This window comes from Panthera onca, chromosome A1 (assembly GCF_046562875.1).
Source record: "Panthera onca isolate mPanOnc1 chromosome A1, mPanOnc1 haplotype 2, whole genome shotgun sequence".
In the NCBI taxonomy this organism is placed as follows: Eukaryota; Metazoa; Chordata; class Mammalia; order Carnivora; family Felidae; genus Panthera; species Panthera onca.
This window is the reverse complement of record NC_138339.1, coordinates 229,393,031-229,420,901: the sequence shown is the minus strand read 5'-3', so window position 1 is coordinate 229,420,901 and position 27,871 is coordinate 229,393,031. Positions and strand designations below refer to the sequence as shown.

General features: G+C 39.5%; 1 protein-coding gene and 1 long non-coding RNA gene across 11 annotated transcripts in view; one reads left to right on the top strand and one right to left on the bottom strand.

Annotated features, from left to right (window-relative positions):
* The window catches only part of FRY (FRY microtubule binding protein), a 443,455-nt gene that overhangs the window by 245,909 nt on the left and 169,675 nt on the right, over positions 1-27,871 (top strand). For all 10 annotated transcript variants that reach the window (XM_060637419.3, XM_060637417.3, XM_060637413.3 and 7 more), the window contains 5 exons: positions 5,930-5,983; positions 22,043-22,182; positions 26,509-26,599; positions 26,809-26,888; positions 27,004-27,084. In XM_060637419.3, coding sequence (XP_060493402.1) covers positions 5,930-5,983; positions 22,043-22,182; positions 26,509-26,599; positions 26,809-26,888; positions 27,004-27,084 — 446 coding nt within the window. The remainder of the gene's footprint in view (positions 1-5,929; positions 5,984-22,042; positions 22,183-26,508; positions 26,600-26,808; positions 26,889-27,003; positions 27,085-27,871) is intronic.
* On the bottom strand, positions 13,775-27,417 carry LOC144612962 (uncharacterized). The gene is made up of 2 exons (XR_013550267.1): positions 27,285-27,417; positions 13,775-14,351 (listed from the first exon to the last, which is right to left on the bottom strand). It is a non-coding gene; the product is annotated as an uncharacterized LOC144612962 (long non-coding RNA).

The window sequence follows — 27,871 nt, the reverse complement described above, 5'->3', positions numbered from 1 at the left end:
CTTGGAAACTTCCAGGAAGCTAAAATTAAAGCTTAAATTGTGTTAGTGGAGTGCCCCATGCCCTGGGAAAATGGGTGGAACTTAGTTTCAGCTCCTAAACTTTATGAAAGGGGTTATGTATTTTAATCTTCTCTAATTTCAATAATAATGGTGTTAAAGGAATTTTAATACAGTAATGATTATCAGTTCTCCAGTACTCTCTGCCATTCATCTTTCGGTTCTGTGTGGTTAGGTTGGTATAATTTATCTTTATTTTACTTAAAAGTTAACTGAAGTTTACAGAGGTTAAGTAAAATTTGTATGTTTGTAAATAAAGGAGACCTAGGATTCAAATTCGAGTCTCTGACTCCAAAGCCCATGCTCTGAACTATTACATCAAACTACTATAATCACTAAAAGAGATTAAAAGAGCATCTTAAGCAAAGTTGGTGACGTGTTTAACAAATTGAATAATCTCGTATTAACTCTGGAAACATTGCTGGTTTACACAGTTATCGAAATATCTCTGAGGGCAATAGTTTGTATCATTTTAGGTTAGTGAAATGCTACTGTATGGGACACATTTGGGACTTTTTTTAGGCCAGTAAACATTCAGACGTAGAAAATGATTTATTAAATAAGCCCCTTGTATTCCACAAATAGAACACCTTTTGATACATGAGACTTTCCTAGACTTGCCCGTGTCCTGTCGTGTATGGACCGTCTTTTCTCTTAGAGCGTGGCCTAGTGAAAAAAGACTAGAAAGTAAAAATGTAGCTGGCATACACTGAAATTGTTTGGAAATTGAGGGAGAAGTCAATAGCCTTTCTCTGCCCTTTGCAGGTAGATACACACACAAAGAGCTTTCAGAGTTTATATTTTCTTAAGGGAGGGGAGGTTGGAACTTCTCAAGATGTGAGAAACAAACAGGGACCTGTCTTTTTTTATAGAAATACTTAAAACTCTTACAGGATTCTTCATGACAGGAGAAACATCCCTCTGGGGTGGGTCAGGATAGCAGTGTTCTTTGATTTCTGGGGGAGCACATTCAAAGAAAAGCCCACGGTGCAGACAGACCCGTGTCTGGCTTCTCACACAGTAGGCAAGACTATCTGTGAATGGAAAGAAATGGGGAGAGGGTCCCTTCTGCAACTCTGTCAGGAAAAGATAAAATGTTGGGTAACTGCTAGCAAAGTAAGTTTTAAGAAGTAGCTTATACTATCTTGAAAAAGTGAGATATTGTTAAAAAAAAAAAATTTTAAGCGATGACAGAAGTGATCCTTCAAGTTTCTCCTGGGTTTCTTTTCTTACTGAGAATTTCAACATCACTAAAGTAGAAAGACAGTAAAAAGAAACCAACTTCAGCCAGTTTATTACACACTCCTTGCATCTCCCCCGAATAATATTTGAAGCAAATACCAGAAACCATATTATATCATCTCTGAACATTTCAGCATGTACCTTTGAAAGATACTCCTTAAAACAAAACCGCAATATCATTACCACACCTAAAAACTTAACAGTAATCCCTTAACATCCTCAAAGAGCCAAAAAGTGTTAAAGTTGCCAGTGGCCTCATGAATGTCATATTTTTAACGATTTTTTAAATCGGGATCCAGATAAGATCCACATATTGCAATCGTCTTGTTAAAAAATCAGTAGGAACCTCCGCTCCCCCCACCCGGCACCCTTTCACTCCCCCCCCCCCCTTGCAACTTATTTCCTGAAAAAACACTTTTCTTTCCTTCAGTCTGGATTCTGCTGCTTGTGTCCCTTTGGCATAGTGTAGCATATTCCTCTAACTGCTGTATTTCCTAAAACCTGGACATTGCCTCTGACTTGGTCAGACTCAGGTTTGGTGGGGGGGTTTTGTTTGTTTGTTTTGGTTAAGACTATTTCATAGTGTTTGCTCTCATCAGAAGGGACTTAATGTCTAGTTTGCTCTGTCCTGTGCTGCTCACAGGCCAAGGACTCCCAGCTTTGGACCACTAAGAATTTTCAGGGATCCATCACCCCAAAGTCAAGTTTTTTCACAATGATTTATTTTCAAAACAAATATACCATTCAATTCGACTAATGAGTTTTCAGTAAATAAGGAAAATTGTTATTAAAATACAGAATGAAGATACGTTTTTTAAAAATTTAAAAGCATACTGCTCTTACTGGGTGAAGGAGAGACCATCATTTTGAGACTCCTCTGTCATAGCTGATTTCCGCTTGCTCTTTACCCATTGTTCATTCTGTGTTAATTTCACTTCACTACTTATTTAACGCTCTTCGAGAACCAAGATGTCTTGGATATACAAACCTTGGATTCTTAGACTTGGGATTCCATGCCGCCGGTCTCCTCCTGCAGGAGAACCTCAAACAGAAGTGTGCCTCTGCAGCTTTTCTTATGTGTGAGAGCCTTCCTGGTGTTCGCTCTGTATTCCGATGACTCTCTTCTGAGCAAGTCTCCTCTCTTCTCTCCTCCCTCCCTCCCTTCTTTCCTAACTTTCTTTGCTCTTTTTCTCTCCACTTTTTATTTAGCCTGCATGATACTGTCTTCCCCAGGTCTACTTTTAAGCCTCCTGGCACTGATAAAATCTATGTTGATGAAAAGAAATTCCTTGGGATTGGTGAAACGTGAACTTGATTTTCTGTGCCCAAAGCTGTCTTTCCAAATGCCTAGACGTATCGTCAGACATTGAACAAACCCTGTCAGTGCTTCCCAGCTATGTCCTGGGTATGAAGGGAGAGGGGGAAATTGCAACAAGGTGGAACTGCTCACAAGAATAGATGCAAACAAAGGTTCCTGTGACAACTAACAGGTGGCTCCGCGAAGGAGAACTGAGAACGGGCTTAATCTTGGAAGGAACATTTAAACTTAGTCTTCAAAGAATATGACTTCCCCCACTGCAGCAGGATGCTGTCTTTCAGAGAAGGTTCCCAAGATAGGGGCTCCTGAGTTATTGCAAAAGTCTACAGATCCACATGTATGCTAAGCATTATCTTTTAGTCTCCCGTATAGATGTATTCCTTTTTCTCTAATGTATGTAAAATAAATACTGTTGCTATTACAGTACAGAGCCATCTAAAAGTATCATTGAAGTCACAGTATTAGCGCTCTATCGTTATGTATTTAAACAGATACTAAAATAGAAGGACTATCTGGTGTGTTTGGAGGTGTGAGTGTGTGTTTTGCAGCTGGGGAGTTCCTTGAAAAATTTTGACTTTAAAATGGGTCTTATAAAATACGGAGTGGTAATGATTGAGCAACATTGTGACTGTGCTAATTAGCACTGAATTGTACACTTAAAAATAGTTACAGTGGCATATTTCATATCATGGATATTTTGCCACAATAAAAAAGTATATTAAAAATTTGGGGGGGCCTGGGTGGTTCAGTTGGTTAAGTGACCAACTCTGATTTTTGGCTCAGGTTGTGATCTCAAGGTTCGTGAGTTCAAGCCCTGTGTTGGGCTCTGTGCTGGGCGTGGGGTGGGGATTTTCTCTCTCCTTCTCTCTCTGCCCCTCCCCCACCCTTCTCTCTCTTTCTCTCTCAGAATAAATAAATGTAAAAAAAAAATTTTTAACTTACAACAAAACACACACGCACATGCAAGTAAGGGGAATCTCATAGTTGTAGAAGCTGGACGTCATCGGCTTAGAGTCTTTATTTATTTGGCAGATATTTAGCCATTACCAAGGAAGGCTCTGCTCTGTAACTTGAAGTGCAGAGTGTCCTGCACTTCTGGAGCTTGTGGTCCAGAGGGGATGACACTTAGCTCATCCCTCAGGCACGTGAAGTTGTATAGCGTGATTCCACACTGTGATGTGACTTTACACTATGGTGAGTGTTATGAAGAAGTATACAGAGTTCCGCAGGCATGTAAGGTGTGGGGAGGACAGACCTGGTGTTCAGACTCCGAGAAGACTTCACCGTCCAAGTGACAGGTGCGCTGAGACTTGAATAATGGGCGAATATAGACAGCAGTCCTAAGAGGTCATTGGCTGCTCTCCCATTTCGGTCTTTTCTCCTTAATGGCAGAAACCGTGTGTTCTTCCGCATTCCACCCACAGGTAGCATTTGGGATGCCGTGAGCCCTCGGTTTCTGTTGAGTGGTGAATAAATAAAACACTGACTAGAAATGCTTATCCTGGGTTTGTTCCAAGGATGTGTGTAGGACCTGGCACCGCCAGTTTCCATTTCTTTAATTTTCGTATTTTTAATTTAATTGGTTTTACAGAGAACTTCAGATGACATTATCACCTTCACGTGTACAGGAAATGTCTCGCGATTTAATTGCAAGATTTGTCTTTTTGTACCATCAACTGCATCTGTTGCTTCTTTCATGGTTCTTCTGTGTTCTCACCTACATTTTTGTATCCACTCTCCCACCAGTGTGTTCTAGATAGCATACTTTGAAGAGGAAATGTCTGTTAGCCCGTAAGAACACAGTTTTCTCTTTACTTGAGATAAATACGTATTTTGAAGCTGTGTATTTTGCAAATGAGAACAATTGATTCATATGGCTCATGGTAAAGCATCAGATCTCCAGGCTGAGCCCATCACGTGCGTGCATTTCTTCAAGAACAAAGACTCTGTGGTGTAGGGGTGCGGTTTGCCATCTGCCTTAGGTGCATATTATCTTTTCAGGTAGAGGAGAAGATTAGAGAAGTGAGGCAGGGAGATTATATTGATGTGGTTGACAACATGTAAATTGAGTCTTTCTAGGACATCGACGTTGGCTAAAGTGAAACTTACTATTTTTTTCATGTATAACTTTCACATGGTTTCTCATCCTAAACCAAATTTTGGATCAGTATTAACTTCCACACCTAAAAGGAAAGAAAGAAAGAGAGAAAGAGAGAAAGAGAGAAAGAGAGAAAGAAAGAAAGAAAGAAAGAAAGAAAGAAAGAAAGAAAGAAAGAGAGAAAGAAAGGGGGGAGGGAGGGAGGGAAGGAAGGAAGGAAGACAAAAGAAAAGAAAGAAAAAGGACAGGTAAGGATTAACAGTTATCCTTAAGATGCCCTGCTGGAAAGTTGGTTAAGGCTTCCTAATGTAAACAAAGGTGTAATGATTTTGAAAAATTATTTCTGTAGACCTCTGTCACTACCCAGATTATTTCTGCAGAGATTTGGGTGTGACATAAATCAAGTAACATGCCCCAAATTCACCAGTTACACACAGTAACTGTAACAGTAACAGTATTATTGGTAGGGTGTCCCTCAACACCAATCTAATGATTAGATTGTTTCTCAATCTTATTTTGTTTCTAAATCTAGGGACTTGGAATAGTGTATTACTTTCAAGTTTTTATTATATGCTAAGTCCCAGGATAGATAGTAAAATGTTTCATACGAATGCCATAGTGGTTTTTTTTCTTCAACTTGTATGTCAAGTCCAGGGTAGATAGTAAAATTTTTCACGTGGATTCCATAGTTTTTAATTATGCAGTTTCCATTGCGAACTCCAGGCCACTTAGAGCATCAGCTTTTTAATGTTTTCCTCAAAGAGGTATATGTTAAGATGAATAGCAAGAATTGTGGTGGTAACAATCAAACACTGTATATTAAGGTGGGCAGAGCTAAGGGAGAGCTTCTCACTCATTTGAAAACTGGCACCTCTCAAGGTACCTGGGTGGCTCAGTCGGTTAAGCGTCCGACTTTGGCTCAGGTCATGATTTCATAGTTTGTGGGTTTGAGCCCCACATAGGGCTCATGCTGACAGCTCAGAGCCTGGAGCCTGTTTTGGATTCTGTCTCCCTCTCTGTCTCCCTCTCTCTCTCTCTGCCCCTCCCCCGCCCACGCTCTGTCTTTCTCTGTCTCTCAAAAATAAATAAACATTAAAAAGAAAACTGGCACCTCTATCCCATCATGGGAGAAATAAATTTTTAAAATTGTAACAATAATGGCACTTTTTGAATACTATTTAAGAGTATCTAATAATTATTCTTTTTCTTTCTAGGAAAAGCCATTGACAAAATCTCTACAACGTGGAGAAGATACCCAGTTTGACCAAGTATGTAATAAGTTATATGTATATATGTTATATTCTGGCTTTTATTAATTTCCAAATGCACAAAAGGCAAGGGCTGGATGCTCATTATTGATGTATTGATTAATTCCCTCAAAGAGGATACAGGGATATGATCTTAGGAGCTGTGTCCTTCAGCTTTTACAAGTAGACATTCAATAGATGTCTATTGATTGGAATTGGAAAAAATGGGAATATGTTGGAATAATATGAATAGGCCCCCAACTGCCTATGGTTTTCTAAAGCTTTATATACCAGAATTGAAGAAACTAAGAAAAGATAAAAAAAACTTCTATTCCAAAATTTAGTAAGATGCCTCTGAATAAATGATCATCACTCTGTAGGTATCAGATCTCTGCATTAGGGCTTATCATGTTTTCATCCAGCATTTTTCTTTGAATAACTACTATTTGCTTGATACAGCCCTGCAAAATACAGAGTCTAGGACAAGTTTTAGCTCTTTTGGAATTCACAATGACGTGAAAAAAAATCACCTTAACAATAATTATAAAACAAGTATGGTGACTTAGATTCCAATGGAAAAGGTGATACAGGAACAAAAATAATTTAAGACAGAATAAATACAAAGAAAGTCTTTTGAAAATAGATTGCATAGAGATTAAGGAGGGTACTTGTTGGGATGAGCACTGGGTGTGATATGTAAATGATGAATCACTAAATTCTACCCCTGAAACCAATAATACACTATATGTTAACTAACTGGAATTTAAATAAAAACTTGAAAAAAAAAAAAGTAGGAGTAGTAAAAGGGCATCCAACTCTAAAGAGCAGGTAATAAACATAGGAAATCAGGATCTGATGATCCTGATTCAGTAACTTTAGGAAGGCTTCAGGTATGTTTAAGAATGATGGATAACTGGGCATCAGAGGAAGTGAGAGATGTGTCTGTGGCATTTCCTAAACTTGTGCAGTTGATGACAGAGAGGACAGCACATTCTCCTTCAGAAACCTCACTTGAAGCCAGTGGCAGAGACCAAATACTGCTGGATGCATCACAGCCTCATCTAATATGGTGGGGGTTTTATTGTCTTAAGGAGAACTCAGAGAGAGTGCCCTTCCGACAGAGCTTAGTAACTGCCTTCAATGCGGAATCAGGAGGAAAATTCTCTGGTTGTTAAAGTTCAGACTTGTTTGATCCAAACCTGTAAGGATGCGTTATAAAGTTTGAATTCTGCATTTTCTATTGCATAAGCCATTTGCGAAGGGAGACTTGAAAACCTCGTGCTTATAGTCAGTGTCTGAGGGCAGGTGTGGTTCTGGGTTTGCATTCTGTTGCTGGTAGAGCTGGCTGTTTTCTGGAATGCTGGTGAAATGGAATATGGGCTTCATCTCTCTGTGTCTCGGAACCGTCTTCTCTTGTCGTATTGTCTTTAGTCATCACCTGGCAGGTGCCAGGCTGGTCAGAGACCCTGGAAGAACATTTGGGTCATTATTTTGGAAATGGGATAAGTTGTAGCTCTTTGCTTTTCCTTAAGAATGTAAATATTTGTCATCTGTCTTCCATAACTTTCCACTCTATTTTCTCTGTCTCTATTCTATCATATTCCCATCCTAGATGTTCATATTCTAGAATATCACTGTCCTTTCCTAAAAAAAAAAAATTCTGCAACTTAATGTATATTTTTCTTTATTCTCTGGGAAAATAGTGCTTCTAAATTTTAACATTGCAGATAATACTTATCCAAAATGATTTGGCTTAAACACAATTTCCCATTTATTATCCAGCCCTCTATTTCTGAATTTCAGCATTGTGGAAGAGATAACCTTTGGAATTAGATAGACCTGGGTTGAAATCCTGACTTTGCCACTTAATTAGCGATAATACTTTTAACCTTGTTGCTCAGAATGTTGAAATGCACGATCTCTGCTCTGCCCCAGATCTTACTGAATCAGATTCTGCAGCTTAACAGGATCCCCAGGTGACCCATGCACACGTTAAAGCTTGAGCAGCACTGCTCTGTATCACATCTCTACGCAGGAAAGACCCTTCACAAGTGAATCAATAGTGAGATGGCCACTGAGAATTTTCAAATAAGACACGTAAGATTATCCTCTCGTCATTAAATCATAAATTTACAAATGAACCAAGAGAGAAGACAACCTACGAAGTCTATTTCACTTCGAAGAGATAGGGGCACCTGAGTGGCTCAGTTGGTTAAGCGTCTGAGTCTTGGTTTCGACTCAGGTCACAATCTTGCGGTTTCATGAGTTTGAGCCCCTTGTCGGGGTCGGGATTCTCTGTCTCCCTCTCTCTCTGCCCCTCCTCCACTCACGCTGTCTCTGTATCTCTCAAAACAAATAAACTTGGAAAAAAAAAAAAAGATAGCAAGACCCCCCAGGCCATAAGGAATCTTGGCTGAAATTGGTCCACCTATGCCCATTTACTGTTTTGCTACCAGATTGTAAGAATTGAGGTTCCATTGGCAATGCCATGGCTGTATCAGGCTCTCTTAGTCTTTTGATATTAAACATTCAAATTAGGAATCCCCTTGTTCCAATACCAAGTAGTAGGATTTTACTCTGGATTCACACAGTATATGAAAAGAACATACTGGTGATACCACCTTGCATTCTATTGACTCCATTGCTGTGATGGTGGGACCAATAGTAAGAGTGGAAGTGATGTTCGTGTGTACTTGCCATAGGATAGGCACTATGCTAAGTATATCCATTGAACAGTATGCAGCTGGTCCCTGTTTAGAGAATACTTGATCAGTTTCTTCCTTTTGAACGTCACTGGCATGAATGACAGATTGCAGAGAGCTGGGCTTGTGCGCGTTCAGTGCCTGATCCTGGACAGCCCTGTTACTCCTCCACTTAACAAGCCCATGATCCATTTTTCTCTTGCTAGAAATAGAAGCAAAAAAAACATGTGATACTGTATAATTTATGAAGCCCCTTCTCTCTCATTATCTCCACCGACATCAATCACTGCTTCCAACAACTCCGAGAAGAAGCCATCATCATCACCATCTCTATGTTACATTTCATGGAAATGAGTGTCAGAGACCTTGCCCAACACTATATGACTGAAGCCTGAAGGAGCCAAGTCTGGCATCCACATGTTTGGACTCTCAAACCTGTGCTTTTTACTTTGTAACATGCTTATATGTCTAACAACTAAGTGTGTGTGGGGGTGGGGGTGGGGGGTGCCTGGGTGGCTCAGTCAGTTGAGCTTCCGACTTTGGCTCGAGCCCCATGTCAGGCTCTGTGCTGACAGCTCAGAGCCTGGAGCCTGCTTTGGATTCTGTGTCTCTGGCTCTCTCTGCCCCTCCCCCACTCACACTCTGTCTCTCTGTCTGTCTCTCTCTCTCTCTCAAAAATAAACAAACATTAAAATAAATTTTTAACTAAGTTGGCAAGAATTCAGAGGGGAGTTTTCAACAGGTAAGGGCTCTCAGATCCTGTATCAGTTAAGATTCGGTTTTACTGCAAATGACACATAAAATAACAGTGGCTTGAACAAGATAGTTTCTTTCTCTCTCATGTTCAAGAAGTACAAAGAAAATCAGTCTGGTATCTTTATATTATTTTTGTTTTCCGGTGCATGGCTTACATTCCCAAGGTCATCTCATGGTCTAGTTTGGCTTCTGGAGCTCAGCCATTACATCTGCATTCAGGCAGTAAGAAGGAGAAATAGGAAAAGAATTATAGGAAAATAAACAAATAAACCCCAAAACACCCCAACATTGCACACACCACTTCTGTTCATATTCAGTTGATAAGATCTTTTTTTGAAATTTTTTTAACATTTATTTATTTTTGAGAGACAGAGACAGTGCATGAGCAGAGAAGGTGGGGGAGAGAGAGAGACAGAGAGAGAGAGAGGGAGAGGGAGGGAGACACAGAATCTGAAGCAGGCTCCAGGCTCTGAGCTGTTTATTAGCACAGAGCCTGGCGCGGGGCTCGAACTCACGAACCATGAGACCATGACCTGAGCCAAAGTCGGACGCTCAACCGACTGAGCCACCCAGGTGCCCCTTCAGTTGATAAGATCTTAGTCACATAGCCACACGTAGCTGGAGGAGAGATTGGGAAATTTTATTTTGGTCAATTATTCATCCATCTAAAAATCAGTTATTTTATAAAAGCCTATTTTTTCCAAAATGTCCAATAAAGAATACTATTTACAGTTCTGTATACCTCCTTTTTTTCCTACTGTGGAATATCCCTAGAATTTGTCAATTTTACAGTTTAAATTTTAAAATGTGTATATTTAGAGTTAAAGCTTTGTTTCCTTAAGTTTTCTTCTGTATCTTTTATATATAATTAACTCTTGGCTTCATATGTTTTAATCTAATCTAATGATAATCTAACCCTGTTTAGGATACACCTGGAAAGATGTCTAAACAGGATTTTTTAAAGCTCTGTAGGAGCGGGAGAAGACTCAATACTAGTCACTGCTTTACACATTGAACAGCTTGGAATTTGTGTTATTCCCAGAATTTGACTTTGGATCAAGTTCATATCCATGAAATTTGTACATTCTTACACAGCACCTAGCAGGCAGCAACCCTGCACCAAGCAGTATGCCAGCTGGTGGAAATAAACATGAAATGAACACGAAGAAATCATGGTACTGCCCTGGAGAGGCCCCTAATCTAATGGGCAAGACAGAGAGATAAGATCAGACGAATTATAACCTCAGGCTAGAAAGTAAGCTCACTGTGGAAGGACCACGCATGGTGCACCCCAGGTAGCAAGCTTTGCCCTGCACTAGGGAGCCAGCCAGGGACGGCTTCAGTCCCTGCTAGTGAGAAAGTCATACCAATAGTGAGAATTAATAAAGGGGGAAGAGATTTCCAATAGCATTTTGAAAACATATGCTGCCAGTAATTTATTTTAAGTGCCTAAATTAATTGTCACAGATTAGAAAGTAAAATGAGTAAAATATTGTCCTGGTGGCAATGTTCTTTATTATAGTAGACATTTATTAAAAGTGTGTGTGTGTGTGTGTGTGTGTGTGTGTGTGTGTGTGTGTGTGTGTAGGGGCGCCTGGGTGGCTCAGTCGGTTAAGCGTCCGACTTTGGCTCAGGTCATGATCTCACGGTCGGTGAGTTCGAGCCCCGCGTCGGGCTCTGTGCTGACAGCTCAGAGCCTGGAGCCTGTTTCAGATTCTGTGTCTCCCTCTCTCTCTGCCCCTCCCCTGTTCATGCTCTGTCTCTCTCTGTCTCAAAAATAAATAAACGTTAAAAAAAAAAGTGTGTGTGTGTGTGTGTGTGTGTGTGTACATGCGCACAAAGCTCTGTGTGGGACAAAGAGATGTAAGGATGTGGTCCCTACATTCCAGGAGCTTCAGATCCAGAAGAGGTTAAGGCAGTGCACAGACCACTCTGACAGGGGTCCATGTGTGTAAGAAGTACCACATGGGTAGTACAGACAGTAAACATCGTGAGATTTCAGTGAACAGAAGACATACACTTTAGGGCCGAGTGGCTGAAAAATCTTTCTAGAAGCGGATATAGTTTGTCAGGTGCCTAAAACATTAGAAGCAACAGGATTTTGCCGGGTGTTGATGGTGAGGAGGATTGGAAATGTGCAAAGGTCCTGAACAGAAAAAGGACATTATGAGTTATCTTTGAGGACTGATGAATGGCTCTATCAGTTGAGGCGGAAGATGTGTATTGTTAAAAGATGATATTCAAAAAGAGACAACGTCATAACTCTCGTAGAAATAAGGAATGTATGTGAAAGATTTTACTTAACTCATTTTTAATGAGGAAGTTACAGCCAGTTTAAAAGAGAACCCCCAAATGGACACATTTATAAGTCAGGAACATTGAAATGAATGTGCAGTCAGAGGCAAAAGTGGCTTCTTTCACAGTGGGAGAGTGAAGTCAGTTAATTGAGCCGTCACTGGGCAGAGTGTTTTTTTCTTTCTGTAGAAAAGAATCTCTGGCATTGCTATCAGTTGTCTATCATATGCACAATTCTATTTTATTTTTTAAATTTTTTTTAAATGTTTTATTTATTTTTGAGACAGAGAGAGACAGAGCATGAACGGGGGAGGGTCAGAGAGAGAGGGAGACACAGAATCTGAAGCAGGCTCCAGGCTCTGAGCCGTCAGCACAGAGCCCGACGCGGGGCTTGAACTCACGGACCGTGAGATCATGACCTGAGCTGAAGTTGGACGCTTAACCGACTGAGCCACCCAGGCGCCCCTCATATGCACAATTTTAAAATAGCTCAAAGGCATTAAAAGGTGCAGAGTGCCTGCAGACTTAAATTAGACAACCCCCAGAGAGGTGAGCTCTGAACAATGCATCGTTTTCTCCTGAGACACAAAATTTTCCGGCTGGCCTCCAGTGTTAGGGATCAGACTGTGGAGGACTTTTAATGGCAGTGGGTGGGGCTTTCTCTCATACATACTGGGTGTCAAATGGATCAAAGTGGCAACTTGATGTTAACCCCGAGGTAGCAGGTTCATGAATGGAGAGATCCTTGAAGTTGGGAGGCATTTGGGGAGTTTGAGTATTATGATAAAGATTTGACACCAAATAGGCCCAAACTGAGATGGAGACAATGGAACTGGAAAGAAAATATGTAAAATTATATAAGAAGAATCAATATTGGTTGAGAGGGGAAATAAAAAGTAACTGTAGTTTTCAACCATGATTTGGAACCACTTCTGTTCAATTCAACAAATACTGAGTGCCCAAGCGTACTAGGATCTGTGCAAGGTTCTGGGGTTACAAAACCAGTAAGATAGGGTTCCTGCCCTCGAGGAATTCTCAATCCCAGGAAGAGGACCGATATCCAAACAAATGATAGTGCAAAGTGAATGCTATAGCAGAGGTATATTTCAAGTGCTATGGGAACTCAGGTTAGGGGGGCAGTTAACGATGCTTGGAAGGTGGACAGGTATGTCACAGGAAGCCACCAAGGCACAGGGGCATTTTAAAGATCTCTGTCATCCAGATGAAATTCGGGTTGCATCATGCCAGGCAGGAACTGCATGGACCAAGAAGTTGAGATTTGAAGAGTGGCCTGAGAGAAAAGGTGGCCGGGAAAGTACAAGAGCCTCAGAAGATTCAGCTTTCTAGGGCAGGGCTGGCCCATGATGGCAGCAGAATAGAGACCCTCACGGAAGGGGGAGACGTTAGCAGCCACGGGCTCCCTGGACACCAGCGATGAGAGAGCCTTTTGCTGCAGTGTTATTCGCTGACATACAGAACGCATTTTCATAGCTGATAGATTAATATTCAATAGTTTGAAAAACTTACGTTCGAGCTAAGTCACGCTAGCTGATTATGACTGGCAACACTGAAATTAAAAGGCGGTGTACCAGGGCATCATCATGGCGCTGGTGATGAGTTCCCTGTCTGTGGTCTGTTGGAGAGGGTCCTATGAATGAAAGGTGAGCTCCCCATTTGAACCTCAAGTGAAATCTTTCTTCTGCTATCCAAGTTTATAGATATCCTTTTTAAATATAAAGTCCAAGGCATTTTATTTTGGGTTCTCAGATGACACAGTAGCTTGCCTATGATGAGTGTGGACCTGGGTTAAAGGTCACCAGGGGCAGCTGAGATATCAAGTTAACCCATTTTAAAAAGCGAAAAACAGTACTCCAAAGTAACCCTCACCTGAAGAAGTATGGGACCCTCACCTGGTGGAGGATGTACCAATGACAGTCAGTAGCTACATTACACACAGAGATGAAAACTGTGGCTCTTGAAAAAAGTAATAACGGAATCTTCATCATCTCATATACCTTCCAGCTACATGTGCTTTCTTGTCAATTTTCTCTGCCCTTGGTTTTTAGACTTTTGCTTCTATCTCATTATGACCAAAACATGCAGTAAGTTAAATGATACAAGCAATTGTATACTGTATGATGTTTTCTATTTGAAGAATTACTCCAATTTTGTTTCTTAAAACAGTCATAATCAGTAAGTGAAAGTTATTTCCTCTTGATGTGGTAAAGGACGATTACTCCCCAAAGGAGCTTGTGCCAGAACAACTAGAATTAGAATCCAAATCCTTATTTTCGCAGGTGGATGGTCTTAATGTGCTTCAGCACTGCATAAGTAATCATACGGGAGATAAGAGAGTATATAAGGTACATAAGACTGGCCGCATCACCGGATCCTGAGAAAGAAAGCGATTCAAGGAGAACCCGAGAAAGAGTGTCATTTGCTCACGAAACTTGGAGAGGGATGACTACAAAAGGCCATTGGTTGGCCAGTAGGCTTGCCCTTTCTGATCTTTTCTGTAAATTGTCGGGAGTGTGGCAAGCACAGAAACCAGATGTCTGAGATGAAGAAGTGAGGCAGGAAGAGGAAGCATCATCAATACTTGGCTGATTTGGAATTTGGCCAGAAGAACAGGTTATCTGGTGAGAGAGGGGAGAACAGAATCAAATGAGACCTGTGTGTGTTTTACAGAACCGTCTTGTGCTGAATTACCTACAAGAGCTTAACACCATATCTTTTGCCAACGGGTGTGTCCATTTTTCATTCGCGTTTGGGCTCAATGTTTTCTGATGATTGAGGTTCCTGAAAGTCTGATGTGTACATAAACTGGGCTCCCAATAATTGGTTTTATTCAGCCTATTCATTCTGGTTCCATAATAGTTGCCATGTCAGTGTCCTTTCCCAGAGTGAGCTGTTGCCTGCAGCAAACTCGGGGAGCCTGGTGTTCCCTACCTTTCTTTTATGGGGCTAATGTTGGACCAGCATTGCTTGGAGACCTCTACAAGTGAACATTTGGAATGTACCACGTTGGCAGCTCCTGGAGCCAGAAAAGTGTGGGAACACACACCAAGCTGCAAGTGTTCTTATTTTTTTTTAAGTTTTTGTTTTTTGTTTTTTTTTGGTTTTTTTTTGAGAGAAACAGAGACAGGGGCAGTAGGGTAGAGATGGAGAGGGGGAGAAAGCGAGAATCCCAAGCAGGCTCCACACCGTCAGCACAGAGCCCAATGCCGGGCTGGACACGAACCGTGAGATCATGACCTGAACTGAGACCAAGAGTCAGACGTTTAACCAACTGAGCCACCCAGGTGTCCCTAAAAGCTACAAGGGTTCTAAATGGAGGCCTTAGTAGTTTGTGGTTGGATCAGAGACAGGTGGGTCCTTTTTTTTTTTTTTTTTTTTTTTTTTTTTTTTTTTTTTTTTTACAATATGCCTGAAAGCACCATTTATCAGCTGTCATAAATAAAATTCTGTCAATAATTTCTATCATTCATTCTGTTATTAACTTAGTCTAAGATCCTTTCCAAGTCAAAAATTTTTATGTCTGTGCTTCAGTTTCAATATTTAGAAATGGAAGAGGAAAATAGACGTTTTCGAAGGTCTGTTATGTGCCCCACACTTTATAGTATCTCATCTTTTACTCTTCCTAAAACCCCAGTGAGGTTAAGTATTCTTCAGTCCCATTTCACAGCGGGAAACATGGAGCCTCAGAGAAATGGACACATCCAAGCTCGTACAGCCAATGAAGGGCAGAGCTGTAACTTGAACTTAGGACCATCTGATCTTCTCAATACACTGATGAAATTATGAAAATGTAGCTTGTGAAGGATCAGTCATCTGTGCTGAGAACATTATTTAATGCAGCTATTTGCAATTCAGTGTGACCAGTGCTGTCTCTATAAATTTCATATATTTGCTCAGACATTCCAAGTAACTTCTATGGGGTTTTCTTCTACACATATGTTTACATACTTTTGTAGTGCCTTAGTTTCTTAATACATTAAAAATACCATCTACAAACAAGAAACATGGTAAACCAAGCCCATACATCTATAGTAGAGTGAAAATAACTTTTTACTATCTTGGGCAGTAATAATTTTTCTGGAAAGGAAGCAGGTGAAATTCTAGTGCTTCAACACTGATTCTAATGCTACAATTCCATCAAAATCTATTTAAAACGTAGAAGTGAAAAACGTAAGCAATTAAGAGTAAAAACAAACTAACTGATGCTGGATTCACATTAGTGTTATTCAGTGGTTCTTAAATTATTCTCCCGTGGAACGTGGTGTTCCACAAAATAGACCAGGATATCAAAGTCATATAATAAAGATCTTTTCCTAATTTGCATGAAAAATGTAATACACAGATTTGTATAATTTTAAGTTTTTGTAATATTCTTAAGCCTCTGGTATATGTCATCACTGATTGCTATAATCTAGCACTAGCACGATATATGATCCAGTAAAAAAATTGCATTTGGATTACTTCCACAGATCAACATTTTGTGGTAGTTCATAGACAGTAACCTGACCCCCCGGGGCTTGGCCACCTGAACTAGTTTGAAAAATTAAACTATCAATGAAGTTACTTTAAAATTATTCACTAAACACACCACTCGGGGCAAGTCAACCTTGTTACTGGAAGATACGGAATGACTCCACCGAATAATCATTCAAATATTTATGTAAAGTTTCCTTCTTTGCATTCAGAAACTATAATAAAATGCTTATGAAAAATGAATGCCTTCCCTACAGCATAATGGACAGTCTCTTTCAGCCTATTTATACATAAAATGCCAAAATAAACATTAAGAAAACATTTGCAAAGTACATTTAGTATTCCCCTCTATCCCCTCCCCCCAAAGCAAAACACCAGTATGAAATAGTTCTGTGATTCTGTGCAATTCATCTCCTCAAGCTCCACAGTACCTAGCTCATCTATGATGGAAGAATATGATCATTTAAATGCAACAAGAACATCTTTGTAAATGGGCCTGCCCCCTTTCAACAGCAGCACAGAGCTAGAATTCATCTCGCCATTGGCTCTGCTTCCCGTAAATGAAGGAGTTGAGTAACCAAGAAGCCAGCTAGACCTTCCTCCCTTCCTGAGCTTTGAGGGCCAGGTCTTTGCAAATTCCACCCTTCCTTCCTGACAAGCCTGGACTTTGACAGTAACAGGGCAGTAACAGAGAGATGGAAAAAACACACACATCCACCCAGTGCTGACCTTTCTTCTCTTCTATGATGGTCTCGATGTATTTGCCGTGGAAAGTATGCCCAGTAGATATAATACCAAGAATGGCTTCACGATGACTTTTTAATGGGTAAAAAAAAATTATGGCTGAGGTTTAAAGAATACTATTGACATTCTCTATGGAGAATGTGGGTTACATCTAAGTGAGTGAAACTGCTAAACATTGTGAGCTCTACCCAGAGACAATTAGGGGACAAATGTAGGTTTATATCTCCTTTTTGGGTCTGTAGTAAATGACAGAAGCATGTAAATCTCCCACATAGGTGTTTTCTAAATAAACTTTTTTTTTATTTTTGAATAGTTTTTAATCTACAGAAAGCTTGCAAAGAAAGTACAGACAGTTGTCCTGTTCCCACACCCAATTTCTTTTATTAACATCTTACGTTACCATGTACATTTGTCACAATAAGAAACCAACATCAGTGCATCATTATTAACTAAATTCTGGATTTGTTTTATTTGTTTTTCGCAAATATCTCTTTTCTGTTCCAGGATACCGTCTAGGTTACCACATCATATTTAGTCATCGTGTCTCCTTAAGTCCTGTCCAGACTTACACAAGTATTTTTGAATTACTGAAATATGATAGTAGATGGTTGGGGATTTTATTACACATGTGATAATTAAGGCAGAATTAACCTATGGTGAAGGACTCCAGATTCTGGGTTTTTTCCCCTTCTGGGAGGAACCCCCTTCAGTCCCCAATTCAAAATATCTTAGATGGTAGTGATTGGAGAAGTATCCTTTTTTGTGCTTGGGTAGCTTAGAGAGAACTAGTAAATTATCCCCTTGACATCCCTAATTTGCTTCGTTCCCCAAATTTACCACTGTTACATCCACAGGAACAACGGGAAGATACGTCGTGGCTGTGGATATTACAGTGTGGGGGGGAGCGAGGATAGGGTCTCTTTTTAAAAAAATAATTCGATATTTTTCAATTAAAAACTGATGGTGACTCGGTTCACAGGGTGGGCAGAATGCAATAGCCTATTGATACTTAACTTCTATTAAACCATAGCTAGCGACAATGTACAATTTTGTGTATGTACATATAACCATAATTACAAGACAGCAAGAAATAAGGCTCTCAAGACACAGAATCTGAGGAAGGACACATAATTGTTCTGTTCAATCTTGGAGCTTCTTTTAAAGGTGACAGTGGAAAGTCCCATTGACAGGAAGCTCTTCAACTCCCATTGCTCTAGTTTCCTTTATAAAAAGAAGTTAAGCCTCGCCTGCTTAACTACAGAAACATTTTAAGTTAACTAAGGTTTTCCATTTCTCCTGCCACTTCCCGGCTCAAGCTGTGATCACTGTGTGCCTGGAACTGTTGCAGTAACCTCATTCAATTCGAGAGTGCGTGTGTGCCTGCATGTGTGTGCGTGTGCGCGTGCGCGTGTGTGTGTCTGTTCTGACCACCTCTGTTGGCACTGACCACCTCTATTGGCAAACGCCCTTGGTCTAACCTACACATCACTGCTGGATTAAACTTCCCCAACGTTTCTATGGGCACATTTTCCTATTCAGAAATCTTTAGGGGCTTCCCATTTTCTAGAGAAGAAAACTGTAATTTTTCAGACTAGCATTAAGTAACTTCTCTGATTTAGTTCCAGCTTAAAATTTCCAACATTATTTTTCTTCTCTCCGATATACCCAAGTCCCTGCACCAGCCAAATATGTCTTCTTTCGGTTCAATCAAAACTTTCATTAAATTAATCACTGTAATTATTATGAACAAACAATTTTTGCACCTTCATTACCATAGGCTTCCTGCCTTGAGTCTTTGCTTAGCTTTCTTCTTGACTCTTGTCTCAAATTTATCCCCTTTCTAAAAAAGGCCCAGGTAAAATCCTCCCTTCATTTCTCTTCAACTCTCACCTACCCCCTGCCTCTAGTGATCTCCGTCCTGACAACCTGCGGGGTCTACATGCACTCTCAGTATGTTGGTTTACCTACCCCTGGTTGTGTTTGCTATATGCATACTTACGTAGTGTCCGTGCCAAGTGCAAACCTCACCAATTAAACGGTTTTTCATTCTTCTTCCATGTAACATATGATGAATATTTTCATGTCATTAGATATTTTTGAAGTGTGATTTTTAATGGTTTCATAGGTAGTCTGCCTCACATTCCACATTGTATTAAGATATATAGTTGGACATTTAGATGTCCCATTTTTTCTATAATATAATGCTGTCCTGAACATTCTTACTCATCTCTAATTATGTATTTGAGATAAATTCCTAGGAATGGGCTTCTTGAGAAGCATTTATGAAGTTCTTGATCACATTTCCAAATTTCCTCCCGATATGTTGTGCCAACTTTTTTCTTCTATCAGCAGTGTTGGAGATGCCTATGTTATCATTGTCTCATTGGCACCGCAGGTCATAATTTGCCTGTAAGAAATCTTGTCGGGGGGCACATGGGGGGCTCAGTCGGTTAAGCGTCTGACTCTTGATTTTGGTTCAGGTCATGATCTCACAGTCATGAGACCAAGCCCCACGTCAGGCTCTATGCTAGTACGCTGGGTGTGGAATCTGCTGAAGATTCTCCCTCTCCCTCCCTCTGCCCCTCCTCCACTTGTGTGTGGGCTCTCTCGCTCTCTCTCTCTCTGTCTCTTTGTCTCTCTCTCATATCTGTTTGCCATCTGTTTGTCTCCTTTGGAAAAAAAATGTCTGTTTAGGTCCTCTGCCCATTTTTAGTTGGATTGTTTGGTGGGTTTCTCGTGTTGAGTTGTAGAAGTGTTTAATATATTTTGTATGTTGACTCCTTCTCAGATATGCAAGTATCTTCTCCCATTCAGTAGGTTGCCTTTTCATTTTGTTGATGGTTTAGTCCCACGAGTTTATTTTTGCTTTTGTTTCCCATGCCCGAAGAGACATATCTAGAAATACATTGCTACAGCCGATGTCAGAGAAATTACTGTCTATGCTTTCTTCTAGAAGGTTTGTAGTTTTATGTTTCCCATTTAAGTGTCTTTAATCCAATTTGAGTTTATTTTTGTGTAAGAAAGTGGTCCAGTTTCGTTCCTCTGCATGTAGCTGTCCAGTTTTCCCAGCACCATTTATTGAAGAGACTCTTTTCCCCATTTTGTATTCATGCCTCCCTTGTCACTGATTAATTGACCATATAAGCGTGGGTTTCTTTCTGTACTCTCTATTCTGTTCCATTGATTTATGTGGCTGTTTTTGTGCTGGTACCATACTGTTTTGATTACTATAGCTTTATAGTGTATCTTCAAATCTGGAATTGTGATACCTCCAGCTTTGTTCTTCTTTTTCAAGATGGCTTTGGCCAATTAGTATCTTTTGAAGTTCCATAAAAATAGCATTATTTTTCTAGTATTATTATTCTAGTTCTGTGAAAAATGCTCTTGGTATTTTGATAGAATTTCATTGAATCTGTAATTGCTGTCAGTAGTATGGATGTTGCAACAATATTAATTCTTACAATCCATGAAGATGAAATATCTTTCCTTTGTGTCAAATTCTTCAATTTCTTTCATCAATGTCCTAATAGTTCTTTCATATCCTTGATTAAGTTTATTCCTAGGTATTTTATTCTGTTTCATACAATTGTAAATGGAATTGTTTTCTTAATTTTTCTTTCCCTACTTTGTTATTAGTGTGTAGAAATGCAGCTGATTTCTGTGTATTGATTTTGTATCCTGTCACTTTTCTGAATTATTTTATTGCTTCGAATAGTTTTTCAGTGGAGTCTTTAGGGTTATATATATGTATGTATATAGCCATACCATGTATACGGTGTGTATATAGCCATACATATATGTATATGATATGTATATATCATATGTATATGGTATCATGTCATCTGCAATTAGTGACAGCCTTACTTCTTTCTTACCAACATGGACGCCTTTTATTTTTCTCATCTGCTTGCTGTGGCTAGGCCTTCTAGAACTCTGGTGAATAATGGGCATTCTTGTTTTATTCCTGATCTTAAAGGAAAGCTCCCAGTTTTCACCACAGAGTATGATGTTATCTGTGGGTTTTCCACGTATGGCCTTTATGATGTTGGGGTATGTTCCCTCTAAACCCACTTTATTAAGCATTTTTATCATAAATGATGTCAAATTTTGTCAAATGTCTTTTCTGCATCTACTGAGATGATCATATGATTATTTATCCTTTATTTCGTTAATGTGGTGTATTATGTTTATTGCTTGGTGAATATTGAACCAACCTTTCATCCCCAGAACAGAATCTTTTAATTTTGATGACTTTCAGTTTCAAATTATCATGGACTTTGCTCTTGATGTGTTACTTAAGGAATCCTAGGCTGACCCAGAGTCACAAAGATTTTTCTCCTACGTTTTCTTCAGAAGTTTTACAGTTTAGGTTTTTTATAGTATGATTTTTTTCAGTTAATCATTGTACATGGTATGAGATGGCAATTGAGGTTCATTTTTTCCATGATAAGTAGCAAAACATCATGAATCTTTCCAGAAAAGGAAATTGGAATAACTCGTCTCTCAAAGACATATTTGTTGTTTAAAAAAGAGGGGAGTGGTTTGCCTTCAAGGTGATAGACAATAAATTATTGCTGCTGGTTCTTGAGTCTAATTTGGAGCCTACCTCAGATGAGTGAATGAATGATTATGGGCAGAAAACCATACATTATGTTACATTACCACTTGGGTTGTTTGTTTGGGAGCTAGGCTTGCTTATTTCCCCTAAACAATTAATGTGATTGTGTCAATTAATGTTTTTATTTCTACAGCAAGCATTTTTGAGACCTAAGGAGTACAAGGCACTGTACTTCTTGGACGGTGTGGGAAAATAATTTCTCTGCAGTCCATGAATAACCTGTGTGCAGTTAACATCTGACTTCTAGAATGAAAGGAAGTCAAAGTAATTAACTTTCTTGAACCACAAAATTATTATATAAGGAACATCTGTAAACATTATAAGATTTGGCCTCTTGGGAATGTACTCATAAAGATTGTTAAGGGAAACGTGTGATAAATAAGAAATATAGCTTGGAGTTATTTGTGAAATGAAAAGTATTTCAGTAATTGCCAGAGCCACCGAAGCCTTTTTATCACCTCTTTTTCTCTATAGGTCATCAGCTCAATGAGCTCCCTTTCTGAGTACTGCCTGCCTTCCATTCTGCGTACATTGTTTGACTGGTATAAAAGGCAAAATGGCATTGAGGATGAATCACATGAATACAGACCAAGAACAAGCAATAAATCAAAAAGGTACATTTCTTATGTGTAGGAATTATGAGGATCTTTCTTTCTTTCTTTCTTTCTTTCTTTCTTTCTTCTTTCTCTCTTTCAGAAACATAAATCAAAATGGGATTTATGCATCATCTAAATCTTCCTGCCTATGCATGGATACCTAGCAGGTGGCACAGGTGGCCCCTTGTCTAGCAGTGGGAGTGCTAGTCACTGCCACTTGTCACAGGTTGAAAAGACATACTCAGCCTTATTTTGACATTGGTGGGGCAGGTGTAAAGGGCCCTAGATTACCTTGCTACTTTCCTGAGCCCTCTCTCTTCCAGTCTGCACCTAAAAGCAGAAAGGCTGTAGCAGGCCCCACATGGTGCTGCCTAGTCCTTGTCAGTAACTTTGAGTGCCTGGTGTGCTGTCATGGGAAGGAGGCTGGACAGGACCTTAGCAGTAGGCCTGGAGGTGCCATCCATGAGCCCTGTGACTTTGGGCAGCTCACGACCTCTCTGTACTTTCGTGTCTTCACTAGCGAAACAGGGAAGTCAGATTACCTCATCTCGAACTTCCCTTGCAGCCGACATTTGTATTATTCTGTGCTCCCCCTTCTCTTACAGATTTGAAAAGTGGAACTTGCTGCTACATGAACCCTTTAGCAACCATAAAATTTAAGATTCTTTTACTGTCAAATGAAGGTGCCATCCCCCCAAAGTTTACATAAATCTATGGAATTCATATGTTTGAAATATAAGTAAATATAAGAAAGTTGACTATATTTACCGTTTCTTAAAAAAAAGATTATTTTAAAAACATCTCCATATGAATTGATGGTGCACTTTTTAAAACAGTAAAGACAGAAATGAATCATTCAGAAAATCAGATATTAACTACTTCTTGTGAGTGATTTATGTCTCTCATTATTTCTTGACACTTCTAATGCTTTTTTAAAAATATCCACTTCTCAATGTCATGAAATGAATTACATTTCATCCAGAGTTGTGATTTCATTTTATAACATGCTTGAGTTTATGCAAGATTCAATCATTTGTTAATCATTTTGTTTGGAAGAGAAATTAATAACTTTTTATATTGAATCATTTTTTAGTTGAAGACAGGGAATTTTTTATTAAGATATAACTTATACCTGGCAAAATTCATTCTTTTAAAGTGCATAATTCTGTGTTTTTTAGTATATTCACAAGGTCGTACAGCCATCACCACTAATTCCAGAACATTTCATAACCCTGAAAAGAAATCTCATACTAATTAGCAGTCTCTTCTCACAAATATTTTTTTGATATATCAAATTTGAAAGGTAAAGTCTCAATTCTAAAATTGGTTCAGACTGTGAGATTAATAAATTAATGGTATCATTTTATTATTCTTCCCATATTACATGTTAGTTTATGAGTAGATATTAAACCTTTCCTTGGGGATGAAGAATGGGGCAGTTTTAATTGAATTAAGTGAGTTTTAGTTTTGTTTCTCTGTTTTCTCATAATTTAGTTACTAAAACTAGATTTTCCATGAATTTATTTCTTTTTGTATTGAAAATATTGAAAATGATTATATATATAATATATATATTATTTTACTTTGTGTGTGTGTGTGTATATATATATATATATATATATATTTTTTTTTTTTTTTTTAAGAGGCTCCATGCCTCTCTCTGTCCCAAAAATAAATAAAAAACATTGGAAAAAAAAAAAATTAAAAAAAAAAAAAATGGGGCGCCTGGGTGGCGCAGTCAGTTAAGCGTCCGACTTCAGCCAGGTCACGATCTCGCGGTCCGTGAGTTCGAGCCCGGCGTCAGGCTCTGGGCTGATGGCTCAGAGCCTGGAGCCTGTTTCCGATTCTGTGTCTCCCTCTCTCTCTGCCCCTCCCCCGTTCATGCTCTGTCTCTCTCTGTCCCAAAAATAAATAAAAAACGTTGGAAAAAAAAAAAAAAATTTAAGAGGCTCCATGCCCAACATGGGGCTTGAACTCACGACCCTGAGATCAAGAGTTGCATGTTACAGACTGAGCCAGCCAGGAACCCTTGAAAATAGTATTTTAAAACTCACGTTACTAATTGTTTTCAGGAGATCAGAGTAATTGCCAACATCAAATATAGCATCAGGACAGTGAAATTTGACTCAGCAGCATTTAATTAGCATTTGGACGTCCAAAATAAGAATGTGTGTTTGGGAGAAAGCCAAAAGAATGAGGGTATCTAGAGCATGATGTAGGTAATAATGAGAGTTTCTGTTACTAGGGCAAAAAAAGAGGAACTTTAGAGAAAAGCACAAGCAACCGAAAACAGTTAAGTGTGACAGATGTGTACTAGGGTTACAATCTCTAAGATTAGTATAATATCAGCATTTTGACTGCCAAATAAATTTGTCAGATGCTGCTGGCTCCCGGCAGTTAGACCTCAAACCAGCAATAAAGTTGAATTCATTATTGGAAAAGTATAGGTCTTACTTTTATTTGAAAGCATAAATTGGCTTATTAAATAAAATAGAATCCGGGGTTTAAAGTTTTTTTCCCTGCCAAGAACTGCTACTTTCTCAAGGTCCTCTGGCCCCTTTTAAAGACCCTTATTGGCCATCCAACACAACCATTTTCTCTCTATTGCTGCTGGCCATCTTTGAAAGTTCTCCTTCCTTTCAGTCTTCAAACATCTTGTTTACTTATTCCATGCTATAATCTCTAGGTCAGGCTTGATGAATGTTCTTTTTTAAGGCAGTTGCATGTGTTTTCCTCTCCTCCAGCTGGCAGGAGCTCTTCCAAGTTCTAGTGGGTATTGAAGGACTTCAGATAGATGGTTTGGCCCAGTGCTCTCCCTCCTGGCAAGACTATTTGCAATAATCGTGAATGAATGAGCTCCTACCCTGTCCATACATTTCTCCTTGAGAGTTAGAGCTGCAACTTCCCTTGCTAACCCATTCTGTCACTCGCCAGCCTTTACTTGACTTGTTTATGGTTATAGAGCTTCTCCAGAAGTTCTTTTTTATATCTTACATATCACCTTCCTTTCTTCTCATTCCCTTTGACTGAAGCAAAAAAAAATACTCCATATTGAAAATATTCTTGGGGTGCCTGGGTGGCTCAGTTGGTCCAACTTCAGCTTAGGTCATGATCTCACGATTTGTGGGTTTGAGCCCCGCGTCAGACTCTGTGCTGACGGCTTAGGGCCAGGAGCCTGCTTGGATTCTGTGTCTCCCTCTCTGTCTGGCACTCCCCTACTCATACTCTGTCTCTCTGTCTCTCAAAAATAAATAAACATTAAAACTTTTTTTTTAATATTCTTGATTTATTTTGAAAATACCTGCCTGACAAGCCCAACTCTGGTCCTCCTTTCTCATTGCTTTTACTTAAAATTGCAAGGATGGAGCATTTACATGTTTGAGAGACTATGCTAAACATATTACACACTTTATCTTATTTAATACTCAAGCAAACCTTTCTGTAATTGCTATTATCATTCCCATTGTTACTGGTAAATAGAAGAGGCATCATTTTAACCTACGACTGTTCCACACCAAAGCCAATGCTCGTAGCCACTATTCTGTGCTAGAGTCTCAGCCATCGTTTAATTTGCCTTTCTTCGTTCCATTCCCAGTCAGCCTTCAGTTAGTATGTTAGATAAGCAGAACCCGGGGTGGGGGGGTGGGATGGAGGTAGACTGACATTTCTGTCCTTTGACAGTGCTTATTCAGCTCCCTGACTTTTGAGTGAGTTCAAATGACTCCACTTTGCTTCTTTCTACCTCTTCTTCCACCTGCTTTATAACCATTCTCTCTCCCACCACCCCATTCACTTTTCTCTTCTTTCACAAACTTCAAGTGGCAGAAGGTCACGAGGAAAGAGGCATGGAAACAAAAGAGAAAGAGAGGGAGAGAGAGAGAGAAATGGCTCCTAACCCTTCTCCATCCTCCATAGTCCTGCTGTAGCTGATCATGGTACTACGTCCTTATTATTCTCTACGTTGTGTAGCTTCTTTCATAGGTGCTTCTCAATATATACCTCCCATATGACAGCCCTGCCCTGCGTCTGTATCTGTTCTAGAGATGATAGGATTCCAGAAAGTTACCTTGGAAGAGCCCACAGGATGAGCTTGTAGATTCACAGATAGCTACTCGAGTTGACATGGCTGAAAAGTTGAAATTTGAAGTCAAATATTCTGATCCTGTGTTAGTTCACTGCACCTCACTGGTAACAAAAAGCATTAGCATATATTTACCCCTGCAATCTTGAAATAGCAAATCTGGTTTGCAGTCCACTGGGAATGAGCCCTAGATGTCTGGCGAATTGTAGCACTCCGAGAATTTTTTTCAGTGCCACTGAATATGAATATTTTATATTTTACAGTGATGAACAACAGCGTGATTATTTAATGGAAAGACGGGACCTCGCCATTGATTTCATTTTTTCTTTAGTATTAATAGAAGTTTTGAAACAGGTCAGTAATTTAATGTTTCTTTTAGATAAGGTTTATCTGAAAACTACTTATGTTTTTAAAATCTAAGTTTTAAATTGTCCATGAATTTCAAATATTGGGTCATATGAATTATGTTTATTGATTGCTAAGGATCACAGAAGTACTATTACTGACGTGATCTTTAATATTGTCTTCCCAGTTAAAGCGATCTTTTTTTTTTTCCTTTTCAGATTCCACTCCATCCTGTAATAGACAGTCTAATACATGACGTTATTAACTTGGCTTTCAAGCACTTTAAGTACAAAGAAGGGTAAAGTAATTTGTCTCTTTAGAATTTTGAAGAAGTTGGGCACTTAAAACTAAAACAAGTTGGCTCTTTTTAGATGACCAGGGATCCCTAACTCATCTCATCGTATCTTATTTAGGTACCTTGGTCCTAACACTGGAAATATGCACATCGTGGCAGACCTGTACGCAGAAGTCATTGGAGTGTTGGCACAAGCTAAGTAAGTGAACGTCAGCCCTCTACCATAAGATCTTGAGCCCCTCCCCTATCGCAGCCCAGCTCCATTCTCAGGAAGGGACTGTGTGTGAGCTTACAGAGAGCTAAGGTCTTTTTTTTTGCTATGGGTTTCATGTCTCTGAAATTAACTAAAAGCGCCCTCGAGGCAAGAACCAAGTCTTTTTCAATTGTTTTCTCCCCTACCTTTTTTACCCGGCATTTGGGCCAGGGGCTACCAGGAGTCCATGAGTTTCAGACTACTGCATCAAAGAAAGAACCGGACGAACCAAATTGCTTTCCTCTCTGCCACAAATATTCCAAAGAAGTTTACCACTTTGAGGAGTCTTGTTTTCTGTATTCTCTGAGCATGTAGCTACGATATCTATCATCTGTGAATGGGAAAATTCCATTCTAGAATGTCCCTTTACTATAGAGCTTACTTAACTCAGCTGAGCTAAAAATGTCCCAGACTCTGTCATGGAAACAAGTCGGGGGAAAATTCTCATTGCTAAATTTATCTGGCCCCATAACGCTACTTAGCAGGCTAGAACAAAGTGGTGTTAGACCATTACCAATAATATACTTCTTCCAAAAGTGATGTCACACCTTGTTCACCCGTCTTCATCTTACTCAACCCCGAGGCACATCAGGCAAGATCCCGAATGCCTAGGTGAGGCAAAATGAGCCAGAGACATAATGCGAATCCAGGCCAAGAGTTGGGCTTAAAGCAACAGTGATGCCCTGATGCTTATGAAATACAGTCTTCAGAAAGAGATTTTTATCTTCAAGAA